The following is a 14,384-nucleotide window of genomic DNA, read 5'->3' as shown; positions in this document are numbered from 1 at the left end:
GTGGCTGCAGACGAGTTTTTATTTTTTTTTATTGGTCCTCTGCTGCCTCATTGTGGACTAGTTGGAAATAACAGCTCAAGATTTCATAGGGCTCCTTAAAAATTGGGGAAGGAATTTATTATGGAAATGAGGGGTTCACAAACCAGAGTTACACCATATATGGCTGGGATTCCCAGAAGATAGGTACAGAAGTCTCTTAAACTGCCAATGACATCAAGAAACTGTTTTCTTTTCCACAATCTTTATTTTCTCTCCAGACACCTGCACCCAATAAACAAATGACCGTCTAACAACTCCCATCTCAACCCACCCCACTGTCAAACACCTCACTCATTCTTTTGGCCACGAGCAGATAAGTGCCAGTGGGTATCAGGACAACTGTCCCTTAGCTCTTCTTCCTGTACTTGGAGTAACAAGACTCTCTGGCATTGAGGCTTTTCCCAGAATCATGTCTCCATCTGTCTTTAAGCTATGCTCTCCATACAACTACACACACCTACCTTGGTGCTTGCCCATCCCTGACTCCCTGCCCGGGCACAGGACAGAGATGACCCTTCTGTTTTATTAAGCGAGAGAAGGGAACACGTGAACACAAAGAAAGGAAGGGACTAAAAGTCACTTGGCATATTTTAGCTGGAATTCAGCAGTGCCCCAATCCCAGGACCATCTTTCACCAATAATCTAGCTGCTTCCTCCTCTCCTGGTCAGTACCCCCATGGAGTGCCCAGTCACCACAATGCTCCCACAAGAAGTGACAATGGCTGGGGCCCTCCATTCTCCAGCCACCAGGGAAGTACAGGTTATGTGACTCTCTGCTATCTGCCCACCTGGGCCTCCTCTCTTCTCCTCTCTCCCACCCACAGGCCTGGCCTGACCTCCCTTCCTCTCCCTTCATGCCTCCAGACCCTGCCGCAGCCTGCGGTCCAGGGCCAGGAGCTGCCTCAGGAAGCCCCGGTTGGGGATGATGCCTCGGTGGTCTTTTACTTTCTTGATGGCCTCCACCAGGGTGAAGTGGTGGTACAGCATGAGGTAGGCCAGCACCAGGGTGGCCGACCGGCTCACACCCACAGCGCAGTGCACCAGAATCTTCCCTGTGGGGAGACAAAGAGATAGCTGAGATGGGGTGATGGGGAGGGAGACCTGGACAGGTGAATAGAAAGACAGCAAGCCGCTTGGCACCTGTCATCCTAGCGGCTCAGGAGGCTGAGATGTGAAGATCCCAATTCCAAGCCAGATTGGGCAGGAACGTCCCTGTGAAACTCTCACCTCCAATAAACTACTCAGAAAAGCTGGAAGTGGCAGTGTAGCTCAAGTTGGTAGAGTACTAGCCTTGAGCACAAAGAGGCTCAGGGACAGCATCCAGACCCTGAGTTTAAGGCCCCAGGATAGGAAAAAAAGAAAGGAAAAGAAAAGGAAAGGAAAGAAAAGAAAGTCAGGTAAGCAGAGGTGCATGAAGACAGGAATGGCTGCAAATGAATTATATTTCTTCATATCTGCAGAGACTGGACTGTGGTAGAGCCTAGGTATGGGCAAGGCCTTGGATTAATTTCACAGCAACAATACTAACAACAGCAAGACAGGAATGCAGAGCCCTGTAAAGGGATGAGGCCTCTGAGAACAGGGTAGAGGAGACACACAGCTCAGTGTCCATAGAGACCCACCGTGATGCAAGACCAGGCTTGGCCTAAAGTTTCAGTTGATAGTTTCTGAGTCTGTCAATAGGAAACACTTTTGAGTTGAACCTGGCCTATCTTCAGTCTTTCCCGTACTTTTTTTTTTTTTTTTTGCCAGTCCTGAGGCTTGAACTCAGGGCCTGAGCACTATCCCTGAGCTTCTTTTGCTCACGGTTAGTACCCTACCACTTGAGCCACAGCACCATTTCTGGCTTTTTCTGTGTATGTGGTACTAAGGAATTGAACTCAGGGCTTCATTCATGCTAGGCAAGCAATCTACCACTAAGCTACATTTCCAGCCTGTCCTATCCCTTTTTTTATCTTTTTAAAAAAACATTCCAAACATGTATAACCAACGAATGTGGTGTTCTTTGTGTTTTGAGAATAGGTTTTTCTATGTTGCCAAGTCTGACTCAAGACTCCTGTGTTCAGTAAATCCGTCAACTTCAGACTCCCAAGTAGGTAAGCTACCATTGCTGCCCCTCCCACACTCCTATCCTGCAGTGTCTCTCAACCATTTTATATATCCATAAAACCATTATATACATACAGTGGATAAGAATAAAAACATAATATATGCTTTATTTTACATCATACATACATTTAGTATATATATTTAATGTATGTATAATACATAGAAACTTTAATATGTTATATGTATATATAATATGTATATTTGCTGGTATTTGGGTTTGACCTTGGGCCTTGAGTTTGCCTGTTCAACTGACACTACCACTTGAACCACACCTCCAGCTTTTTGCTGCCTACTTTGGAGGTAGAGTCTTACAGGACATTTTTGCAGGGGCTGGCTTTGAACTGTGATCCTCTGGATTTCAGCTTCCTGAGTAGCTAGGATTATAGGCATAAGTCACTGGAACATGGTTCATTTATTATTTACATAAACAATCGTTCCTTGGTATTTGGGAAGATTGGTTCTAGGATCCCCAGCAGATAGCAAAAATTAGTGGATACCTCAAGTCCCTCCCTGTATATAAAAAGGTACAATATGAACATATAACATGCGTACATCTTCCCATATACTTTAAATCATTTCTAGATGATGTATAATTAATACAAAGCAAATGCTATGCTACCAACTGTTACACTGTACAGAGGCAGAATACATATATATATATATATATATATATATATATATTTTTTTTTTTTTTTTTTTTTTTTTGAGTGCTGGTACTGGGCCTGAACTCAGGGCTTCACATTCTTGCTTGGCTTTTTTGCTTAAGGCTGGAGGAGCTCTACCATTTGAATCACTTTCACTTCCACCTTTTGGGTGGTTAGAGATAAGAGTCTCACAGACTTTTCTGCCCAGGCTGGCTTTAAACTACGATCCTCAGATCTCAGCCTCCTAAGTAGCTAGGATTACAGGTGTGAGCCACCACTGCTTGGTTCCTCCTTGTCTTTTCCTTGTATTGCCTTGATAAACAATGGTCACAAGAACCATGTACTTCCCTTAACATTCTATCGGGCATATTTTGGTCCTCTTGCTGACATCTCTCCCCATGCTTGAACCTGGGGCTTCTCCGGAACTCCAGGTCCCCTCAGCTCTTCTCCCCTTCCTGCTTTCCCTCCTTACCTCCTGGCTGGCTCAGGGCTCGGTGGATGAAGTCAGCGGCTGTCTGGAAGTGGATGCTCATATCAAAGGCTGGCGAGTCGTGTGCCTCCACCCCCAGGTAGCGGATGCCCAGCCCCTCATAGGCCTCCGGTGTGCCTCGCCACCTGTTGTGGGAGGCATTGAGAACGTGGGTGATTCCCAGGCGACGAAGCTCACGGCGGTTGTTGGCCATGTCCCTGTTGGGCAGAGGTCAGGGGAGGGGGGAAAGAACAGGGGTCAGGCAAGTTTTTGGCTTAGTTTCCATCATTGGCTTCCATTTCCTACTGTATTGACTTTTGATTCCCCAGAAGAGAGAAAGGAGGGTAGGGTCTCTCACCCTATGAGCAGTATTAGGACTTACGTCCAATACAGGTGGCTCACGCCTGTAATCCTAGCTACTCAGAAAGCTGAGATCTGCGGATGGTGGTTCAAAGCCAGCCAAAGCAGGAAAGTCTGTGAGACTCTCATCTGCATGTAACTACCACAACACTGGAAGTAGAGCTAGGGGTCAAGAGGTAAAGAGCTAAGTTAAAGCCCCAGGACTGGCACCAAAATACAAAAATGGGATGGGGTGACAATAGTCATCAAACAATATCTCCTGTGCCTAGAGAAAGCAAAATTCAATCTGCATGGCTTTCAACCGCAGGGGGACCAAAGGATGGAAGTTGCAAGGAACCAGATTCCTGTTTGATACAACTAAGTTTATACTAACAGTGGATCTGCTGGAGGAGAGATGACATGCCTTGGGACAGTGATTTTTCTGTCATCAGGTGTTAAAGCAGAGGGAAGGGATCATAGTGCAGGCCTGGGTGTGGCTGAGTATATGAGTACCACACCTGCATCTTTAAGTTCTCTGGTAGGGTCAGTGGTGCAGTTTAAAGTGCAGTGTGTACTTAGGATGTGCAATGCCCCGGGTTCAGTCCCCAGCACCAAAAAATAATTACAAATGAATTTTTGTAGTATCCCTGCTAATATTCTTCATCTTTGGATTGTTGCTGTTTATTTCAGAAGAGTCTTTTTAGGTAGCCTAAGCTGGCCTGGAATTGTAGAACTTCCTATTTTAGCCTCCCATGTTACTGGGATTACAGGCATGATCCCCCTACCTGGCTTCCTGCAAATCTTGAGGTTATATGGTTCTGACATTTGTTTCCACACCTAACTCCCCGTTACTTTATAATCTCATTGACACCTGGAATCCTCCTTGGTTTGGCTAGTTATTTAATGGCTCATATTTACCCTATTTTACAATGTCACCTTCAAATGTTGATCTAGACCATACCCTCTCAGCTTTTGGGTAGGTCCAAGAGTCAGCTATCAGCACAAATCGTCCATGCAGTACAAACTCCTTAAGTGAGATGAATATTGAACTTGACCCTCCAGGTCCTGACTCTGCTATCTATGACACATAGGAACTTGGGCCAGTCACAACTTCCCTGAATGTCAGTTTCCTCGGGTGTAACCTGGGAAGTGTGAGGTAGAAGACCTCCTACCTTGCTTGTGAGGCCGTTAGGAAGGTTAAGAATGAAAATCCACACGGAACTATCTACCTACATGAAAGCCATGAGCAGGACAAGCAGAGGCCTGTCCTCCTATGCTGCCCATTTCTCAAAGGCCCACCTTGTAGCTGCTCTGCACACTGGGATTTACCTGGTCTCTAGAGGACCCAGCTTGAAACCCCTCCAGCTTCCCACCTGCCACTCCTGTCCCAGAGACCACCTTTTCCAGAGCTGTGAGAGCAATTGGCCTGGTACGTAGCACTGGCATTCAATACCAGACATTTGCTAAAAGAATAGCAAATGGACAGAAATTTTCCTGACCAGAGTTGTATAATTCAATAATCCTGCCTAAACTCGTTCAAGTCCTCTAGCCTCTATTCTCTGCCTAAGGGTCTCTCTCTTCAGTCCTTAAGCTGAAACAAACAGTGCAAGTCAGCCTCTGTCTGTCTGTCTGTCTCTGTCTTTGTCTCTCTCCCTCCCTTCCCCCCTACATGTCCTTGGCCAAGCCTCCATCTCCCTGGTACGTACTGGTCTCCAAGGTAAAGGCCTGGCCAGACCTCGTCAGCATGGTTACAGGCAGTCTTGCCGGTATAGAGGAGCCTCTCCAACTCGAAGACGTTGAGGAAGGGATGTTGAACGGTGGGCATCTCCTCCAGGCTCCCTCTGGTACGAACAGGAGACCTGGAGCTACTCCGGGAGAAGCGGGCCATAAAAGTCATGGAAGCCCAGAGCCAGTTACCAGGACACATCTTAGAGGCTAGTTGCTGTCTGGGTGCGGTGGTGAGGATGGGGTTGATCACCAGGTAGCTGTTGCTGGAAGGAGAGGGGGTGTGAGACACACTTGAATGACTCCCAGAGCAGGTGTTTCCCATTTTGCCAGCTGGGCCTGGCCCTGGGGAGAAGATCCTCAGGAGAGGTAAGACTAGGTGGGGTTGATCCCCCCCAACTCTGCCCCCTACCTCCCCCCCAACCCCCGCTCTGGGGTGGGGGCTTCTAGAATTACCTTCTTCAGCTGTGGCAGCTCCTTCTTCTGAGCTCTTTGGCTCTGCCAGGCAAGGAGGTGGAAGGGTCACATGTCCTTGTTTACAGAAAGAGGGAGCTGCCCAGCTGCTGAGTTTCTGCTCCACTGCCCCACCCGTACTGCCAACACACACACACACACACACACACACACACACACACACACTGGACATTTGGGTGCCTGTACACAGGGCTGGGCTTTTGCCAGTCAGAATCTGGGTCTCATCTACCCAGGAGGGGCTACAGATGAAGAGTTTAGGGAGCTGGTGCTGGGTGGGAGGGGCTTTGGACCCATCCAGAAGGAATTATCAAAAGACAATGGCAGCTGGGGCCCTGACACATGCCAGTCCTTCTAACTAGGTGCCAGAGCAGTGAATTACCTTAACCCATTCCTGTCCTAAAAGCCTCAAGATAAACCAGCGTGGGAAGTGGGTATAAGGGTTTGGGGGTGGATGGGGAAAAGAAAGTCGGGGAGTTAGTGGAAGCTATGAGCACCCATCGATGTGTACAACAGGTAGAAAGAACTCTGCTTTCATGGAGCCTCATCTCTGATATGTGGTTGTGAGTTTGAGAGTGACTGAAGCTGAGTGGGACCTGGGAGGAGCAGAAGTCAGAGGCCTGGAGAGGGAGAAGGAAAGGGAAGTGAGGGGTCCTGCAGGACCAGGGCTTAGAGGTCAGGATTGCCAGCTGTTGGGAATCCCCTGGCCCTGCACGGTACGTGGGGACCACCAGTCCTTCTCCAAGTGGAGCTCTGCTGTGCTAAGCCGTCGCCACAGGTCAGCCCCTGAAGTGTGTGTGAGCCTTGCACAAGATGGCAAACCCACAGCCCTCTTCCCTATACGCCCGGGGCGCTGCGTGTTGGAGAGGATGGGCTCAGCAGCAGCACCCTCCCACTCCCCTCCCTGCCTTCTGCAGCCAGCACATCCAATGTCCACCAGTGAGAGGCCATCTTTGTCTATGACCACAGGGTCCCCATGCTATACTGTCAGCCAGGCCCGGGTCTTCTTTCCTCCAGGCCAGGAGAGACCAAGCACCAGCACGCACAGGACCTCAGAAGTAGGGGTTTGGGGGAATCACAACTAAGTGACAGAAGATTCCATATTCAGGTGTTTGGGGATATATTATTATTATTATTGCTATTATTTTATATGTCTGGGATATAATAAACACAGAAATACAGCTCTATGACCTCCACCACCACTCCTTTCCACCGTTAGCCCCCGCTCCCACCTCTCACTATCTCTTTCCTCCAAGTCTGGAGACCCCATCCCCTCCTCCCTTTTTTTTTTTTTCTTAAGCAACCTTTCCTCCTCAAGCATTCTGCGATCTCCACGCTGGTGGAACGCGGGGGGAGGCGGGAAGGAGCCCAGATGAACCTCTGTCTCTGCTGGGGATGGCGGTGGAGGGGCCCTCTCTCTGTCCTGGGAATACACACCCCTGGCATCGTCCAATCTCCTCTGGCTCCCTTCCCCGCCGCCGTCTCGCTCCTAACAGGTTCATGGCTGCTGTCGCCCAAGCGCTTTGCCTATCCAGACAGCCCGGCGCTGCGGAGGGAGCCCGCTGCGGTGGGCGCCCTGTTCCGCTGCTGCGGGGGACTACGATGTCCATCTGTCCACCCCTAACCCCGATCAATCGATCGCGCGCCCCTCCCCAGCCCAGGCGAGGCCGCAGGGAAGGCTCGCGGGCCCCTCTAACCTGTTTGCGCGCCTCGGTGCGCTGCGTTTAGTTCCCGCGGAGGATGGCAGGCGCAGGCCACCCCACGGCCATGACTCTCCCGCAACGTCGCCACCACCTCCACCACCACCACCACCACCCGGGGTTGCTGCTGCTGCTGCTGCTGGCGCCGCCGCCTTCGCCACCGGAGCCCTCTGACGGATTAGCATCTATTTTTAAGCCCTGACACAGGCATGGAAGCAGGGTTCACAGCGCGGCGTGCGTCGCTGACTTACAGGGACGCCGTCTCACACTGGGTGGTGGGAGCTGCCACGCAGCGTGGGCGCACCGCACCCCTCCCAGCCCGCCCCTGTTTCCAGACCAGACAGAACCACGTAGCCACAGCAGCACCGCCTGGCAGGCTCGCCCCTGTGTTGTCAGAGCCAGCCAATTGCAAAGCATCGTGCCCAAAGATTCCCACGTCCCCCCCTCCCCCCAGGCAGGCCCACACAGCACACACTCCTCCCAGAGAGGGTGGAACAGTGAACTCGGCATGTCGCGTACACCCATCTAGCTGAGCATCCTTAAAGCACAGGGATAGTGACCCTATTACCCTGACTAACATCTGTCCTAGGCCAAAAGTCTATGAGGCACAAGGGCTGTCTTCACTTTCGGGAGGAGTCCATGCGAACGCAGATAGGTTAGGAATTGGCCCAGATCACCCAGCTAGAGGTATGGGTGAAGCTTAGCTTCCTACAATGGCAGTCTGGCTCCAAAATGCATGCATGGCTTCACCTACTATCTAACTCACCTTTCATCCTCAAGATGGAGAATGTACCCCAGATTTCATCCAGGAAAACTTTTTACTTTTCATTTATTTTTAATTAATTAATTTAGTAGCTTAGCTTATAGTGGACTCAACTACTCAGACGTCAGAGGAAATGAATCTCCAAATACTCTTGAATCTGCTGCCTGTTAGTTTTATTGAGCATTATTTTTCTAGAGATCACATAAGGAGTAGCTTTCCCCATCTATTCGTATGACTGTAAGAGTGTGGTATCAAGTAGGGAGCTGGTGACTCATGCCTGTAATCCTAGCTATTCAGGAGGTTGAGATCTGAGGATTGCAGTTCAAAGACAGCCTGGGAAGGAAAATCTGTGAGACTCTTATCTCCATTAGCCACCAGGAAACCAGAAGTGGCACTGTGGTTCAAAATGGTAGAGTGCTAGCCTTGAGCAAAAGAGCTCAAGGATGGCACCCACACCCCCAGTTCAAACCCCACAACTGACTCTCCCCCCCCCCCCCCACACTATTAGAGTGTGTCTCTAGTAGAAATACACCAGAATTATTATTTACAAGTAAAATAGGACACAAAAGAATATACAGGGGCTGGGAATGTGGCTAACATGCCTAGCATGCATGAAGCCCTGGGTTCAATTCCTCAGTACCACATAAACAGAAAACCTGGAAGTGGTGCTGTGGCTGAAGTGGTCGAGTGCTAGCCTTGAGCAAAAGAAGCCCAGGGAAAGTGTCAAGGACTTGAGTTCACAAGGCCCAGAACTGGCCAAAAAAAAAAAAATATAATAAAAAACAGATATGTAGTAAACCTCAGTTTTAAAACTAAAAGCTTTAAAAATAAAGAAATAGCCGGGCACTGGTGGCTCATGCCTGTAATCCTAGCTACTCAGGAGGCTGAGATCTGAGGACTGAGGTTCAAAGCCAGCCCGGGCAGGAAAGTCAGTGAGACTCTTATCTCCAATAAACCACCAGAAAACCAGAAGTGGTGCCGTGGCTCAAGTGGTAGAATGCTTGCCTTGAGCTGAAAAGCTGAGGGACAGAGTTCAAGCCCCACAACTGACAAGAAAGAAAGAAAGAAAGAAAGAAAGAGAAAAAGAATGATAGAAAAAGAAAAAAATAAAGTAAAACATGTATAATGTACATTATGGAAAAGACTGAAAGGAAATATATCAACTATTAAAACAGGTGAACTCTATTCTGAGTGGAAATGCAGGTAATTTTTGTTGTTGTTGTTGGTCGTGGGGCTTGAATTCTGGACCTGGGCGCTGTCCCTCAGTTCTTCAGCTCAAGGCTAAGTGCTCTACCACTTGACCACTGCACCACTTGCAGTTTTCTTAGTGGTTTATTGGAGATAAGAATCTCGTGGACTTTCCTGCCTGGGCCAACTTTGACCCACGATCCTCAGATCTCAGCCTCCTGAGTAGCTAGGATCACAGGTGTGAGCCACTAACACCCAACTTGCAGGTAAATTTTTTTGCTACATTTTATCTTATTTGCTTATAAGCATTACAACCAATTAATCTGAGTAGTCCAGAACACAATTCAGAACTGTTAGTGTTCAGCGATCAAGAAGGAAGAAAACTTTCTTTTCTCTAACATAGTATCACAAATAATGCAGAAATAGTAACTACATATAGTATCCCTGCACCAAGGGTGTTTATAAAGTATTGCTAATTCACTGGAGTCAGACTGAAAGCTATGCACCAAGGAAACTTCAGTCTATTCAAGTCGCTCTTTCTGCCCACATCACAGGTGCATCTCTTCCTCAGATGCTGAAATGGCTAATTCCTAGGCAGACATCCTTGCAGTTCAGCCAGGCACTGGTGGCTCATGTCTGAAATCCTAGCTACTTAGAAGATTGAGATCTAAGATCCTAGTTTGAAGCAGCCAGGCAGGAAAGTCATTGAGACTCTTGTCTCCAATTAACTACCAAAAGCCAGAAGTGAAGCTATGACTCAAGTGGTAAAGTTCTAGCCTTGAGCCAAAAAGCTCAGGGACAAACTCTGAGTTGAAACCCAGGACAGGCAAGAAAGAAAGAAAGAAAGAAAGAAAGAAAGAAAGAAAGAAAGAAAGAAAGAAAGAAAGAAAGAAAGAGGCAGAGGGAGGGAGGGGAGGAGGGAGGGAGGAAGAAAAGGGAGGGAGGCAGGAAAGAATGAAGGAAGGAACAAAGGAAGGAAGAAAGAAAGGAAAAAAAGGAAGGAAAGAAGAAAGAAAAGGGAGGAATGAATGAATAAATGAATCCTGGCAGCTCTAAATATATTTGCCAGGTATATTTCATAAAGCCAGGTCCTGTCTCAAAATCTGTAGCAAGTTCCCATTGCTATCAAAGAACTCCTGGCCCCTCTGTACTACTTTGCTGCCAACGTTCTGGCCATCTGGATTTCTCCCCTGCCTTGAGCTCTCCAGTTTGTCCTCAATCTGCAATCAACCATGGTCAGTTCTGTGCCCTCACAAGCATTGGTGGGGTGTTTTCAGTAGCTCACTCTGGTGACCCAAGTCTTTGGTGGCAGGCACCTTGGACTCCAATCATATATATATATATATATATATATATATAACATTTTTTTTTGTTGGTCGTGTGCCTGAACTCTGGGCCTGGGCACTGTCCCTCAGCTCTTCAGCTCAAGGCTAGTGCTCTACCACTTGAGCCACAGCTCCACTTCTGGCTTTTTCTGCTTAGCTTATGTGGTGCTGGGGAATCGAACCCAGGGCCCCATGCATGTAAGACAAGCATTCTACCACCGAGCCACCTTCTCAACTCTAGACTCTTATCTTGGAGTCTTGGACTCTCGTATTCTTTCACTTCTTTCCCCTGGATGTATTTTTACTGTGAGTGCTTGATTCTATCATTTTCAAAGCTATGAGGTGACTGTGACTGTTGGGATAGGCTTCACCCCTCAGTATCAGTAAGACCCTGATACAGAGTAGCCTGAAGGAAGTATCTTGAAGCCATCTCCAGAGCCCCAAAACTGTCTGGCTGAGAGACAAGCCCAGCTTTCTGGAACTTGTGAATCCTCACTGGAACTCTGCAAATTCCTTATGTGAACACTTGGGTCTGCAGGCTGGGAATGTGGCTTATGGTAAGAGTGATTGCCTAACATGCCTGAAGCCCTGGGTTCTATTTCTCAGTACCACATAAACAGAAAAAGCCAGAAGTGATGCTGTGGCTCAAGCAGTAGAGTGCTAGTCTTGAGCAAAATAAGCGCAGGGATAGTGCCCAGGCCTAAGCCCCAGGACTGGGGGGGGGGAACCCCAATCAAACAAAACACAAAAAACAAAACAAAAAAACCAAGACAAACAAAAAACTTTCTGAGTCTGCTCCATGGCTTTCTTGTTAGGGCTCTGGCTGTATCACTTGGTACCTTATTTGCCTTCAACTTTTCTGTAATTGAATTGCATTTTTAGTGTTCTATGGATTCAGGGTACTGAAGGAAGGCTAAAGTCATGGCTCAGGAGGTAAGTGACAACCATGAGTGACAAAGCCAAGTGAGGACAATGAGGTCCTGAGTTCAAGCTCCATTTCAGGCCATAAAAAGAAAAAAAGAAAAAGTGGGAGGTGTAGCTCAGTGGTAGAGCGCCTGACTAGCAAACACAAACAAGATCCTGTGTTCAAACACCAGTACTATCTAAAAAAGTGGAAAAAAGTAGCTGAGGAGAAAGGCTGGGAGTATGGGACAAATGGTATAGAGACAGCCTGACAACTGCGTTAAAAGCCCAGGTGGGGGGGGGGGAGAGGGAGAGGGAGGGAGGGAAGGAGGGAGAGAAAGAGTGGGAGGGAGGGAGGGAGATAGCGATCTTGCTGCAGGGTCTACTGGGGCCACGTTCCTATGGTAGGCAAGCCTGCTAGTTGCAGCCCAGTGGCAGAGAATGCCTATCAGTGTTGAAGCTCTATTGCAGGCTGCCGCAGCTAGGCGGCAGAGGATGAGTATGAAAACTTTTATTCAAAAGTATCTTGCTTGGTTCTGTAGTCCATCCTCTCTCCCACTGTGGCTCAGCGTCCAACGGGCCTTACATTCTGGGCTATGCTCTGATTGGTTATCCCTAGCCTATTATTATTAGGTGTTTTGGAAGGGGAAACCTTTTGGTTCTATTCTACCACCTTTGGATTCGTTATTACTTTCTAAGCAGGTCTCTTCTGCAAACCCTCGTTCCACAATCATGGGAAAGTTATCCAAGCTAGAAGAGGCTAGGGAGGGACAGACACTAGATTTTTTTTTTTCTTGCCAGTCCTGGGGCTTGAACTCAGGGTGTGGTCACTGTTCCTAAGCTTATTTTGCTAGCACTCTACCACTTGAGCCACAGCTTTTTCTGTGTATGCAGTACTGAGGAATTGAACTTCCTGCATGCTAGGCAAACACTCTACCACTGAGCCACATTCTCAGCCCTAGATGTTCCTTTCTTTTCCTTCCTTCCTTCCTTCCTTCCTTCCTTCCTTTCCTTCTTTCTTCCTTCCTTCCTTTCTTTCTTTCTTTCTTTCTTTCTTTCTTTCTTTCTTTCTTTCTTTCTTTCTTTCTTCTTTCTTTCTTTCTTTCTTTCTTTCTTTCTTTCTTTCTTTCTTTCTTCTCTCTTTCTCTCTCTCTCTCTCTCTCTCTCTCTTTCTTTCTTTCCTTTTTTTAAACAATGCCTCTTTTGCTTCTAGCTTTAACTTGCTAGACCAAGGTACTGTCCAGCTGCTTTAAGTCCTAACCAGTTTACTGTGTCACTGCGTGGAAAACTCACAGCAATCACCAGAAGCCTACAAGTAACTTTCGTCTTTTTATTTTTTGTATTTTGAGATGAGTAATCCAAACTCAGGACTCTACTGCCTCAACCTTCCCAATTCTGGGATTTCAAGTGTGCATCATTAAATCAGCTTTATTTCCTCCTCCTCTTTACTTTCTTTCTTTCTTTCTCCTCCTTCCCTCCCTCCCTCCCTCCTTCCCTCCTTCCCTCCCTCCTTCCCTCCTTCCCTCTCCTCCCTCCCTCCTTCCCTCCCTCCCTCCCTCCTTCCCTCCCTCCCTTCCCTCCTCCCTCCCTCTCTCCCTCCCTCTCTCCCTCCCTCTCTCCCTCCCTCTCTCCCTTCCTTCCTGCCTGCCTGCCTTCCTTCCTTCGTTCTTTTTTTCTTGAAATATTTATGAGAATCTCAGTATATAGCATAGGCTAGCTTCAAACTTTGGATCTTCTGCCTTAGCCTCCTCGGTGTTGGGATTATAGGCATGTGCTACCGTGCCTGGCTCTTTCTCTCCTCCCCTCCCGCTTTGTGTGTGTGTGTGTGTGTGTATGCCAGTCCTGGAGCTTGAATTCAGGACCTGGGCACTGTCCCTGAGCTTTTGTGCTCAAGGCTAGCACTCTGCCATTTGAGGTGCAGCTCCACTTCTGGCTTTTTGGTGGTTAATTGGAGATAAGCGTTTCATGAACTTCCCTACCTGGGCTAGCTTCAAACTACAATCTCAGATCTCAGCCTCTTGAGTAGCTAGGATTACAGGTGTAAGCCATCCATGCTCAGCTACTTTCTCTTTTCTTATAGAGCTATATCATAATTTTATTAAATAAATATTAAATGCTTATTATATTAAAGTAGAAATTATTTAAAGTAGAACCATAAAACATAGTTATTTTTCTTGCATATCTCTTCATGAAATATCGTTATATGTATCTTTCTTGAATGAATTTGGTTTGATTTTCTTGATTTTCATTTTTCTCCACTTGGTGAACATAGTTATGTTCATCATCATCATAATAATATTTTGCTAGCCCTGGGGCTTGAACTCAGGGCACTGTCCCTGAGCTTCTTTTGCTCAAGGCTAGCACTCTAGCATTCTACTACTTGAGCCACAGCACCATTTTGAACTTTTTCTGTTTATGTGGTACTGAGGACTGGAACCCAGGGCTTCTTGCATGCTAGGCAAGCACTGTACCACTAAGTCACATTCCCATCCCTTCTGATTATTATAATACATCTTTTGTTGATCCTTCTGACTTAATCCTATCTGGAATAACTAGAGTTATCAGTCTGCTTTCTCCTTGACTCTCAGGTTGGACATTCTTTTTTGCCTCTGAATGTACTATCTCCCGGGTTTTGTTTCACCTTATTAATTATTTATCATATTAATTAATTTTCTTGAGCATTCTCTGAGTTAGGGTTTGAATATATAA

The 14,384-nt window shown here is 47.3% G+C and overlaps 1 protein-coding gene across 3 annotated transcripts; it reads right to left on the bottom strand.

Annotated features, from left to right (window-relative positions):
- Positions 1 to 278: 278 nt before the first annotated feature.
- Positions 279 to 7,557, bottom strand: Dusp26 (dual specificity phosphatase 26). 3 transcript variants are annotated; one of them, XM_042701867.1, is made up of 5 exons: positions 7,494 to 7,557; positions 5,782 to 5,823; positions 5,307 to 5,591; positions 3,265 to 3,479; positions 279 to 1,091 (listed from the first exon to the last, which is right to left on the bottom strand). In XM_042701867.1, the coding sequence occupies exons 3-5, from the start codon at positions 5,525 to 5,527 to the stop codon at positions 892 to 894; spliced, it is 636 nt and encodes a 211-aa protein (XP_042557801.1). In that variant the 5' UTR covers positions 5,528 to 5,591; positions 5,782 to 5,823; positions 7,494 to 7,557; the 3' UTR covers positions 279 to 891. The 3 variants fall into 3 exon arrangements, with proteins under 3 accessions (XP_042557801.1, XP_042557817.1, XP_042557809.1); XM_042701883.1 differs by lacking the exon at positions 5,782 to 5,823 and having other exon boundaries at positions 7,494 to 7,554; XM_042701875.1 differs by lacking the exon at positions 7,494 to 7,557 and having other exon boundaries at positions 5,782 to 5,846.
- Between the last annotated feature and the right edge of the window lie 6,827 nt (positions 7,558 to 14,384).

The sequence above is a fragment of the Dipodomys spectabilis genome, unplaced genomic scaffold (genome assembly GCF_019054845.1).
Source record: "Dipodomys spectabilis isolate Male_0828 unplaced genomic scaffold, ASM1905484v1 ptg000009l, whole genome shotgun sequence".
Taxonomy (NCBI): Eukaryota; Metazoa; Chordata; class Mammalia; order Rodentia; family Heteromyidae; genus Dipodomys; species Dipodomys spectabilis.
Note: the sequence above shows the minus strand (reverse complement) of the source record. Positions and strands in the feature narration are given on the sequence as shown.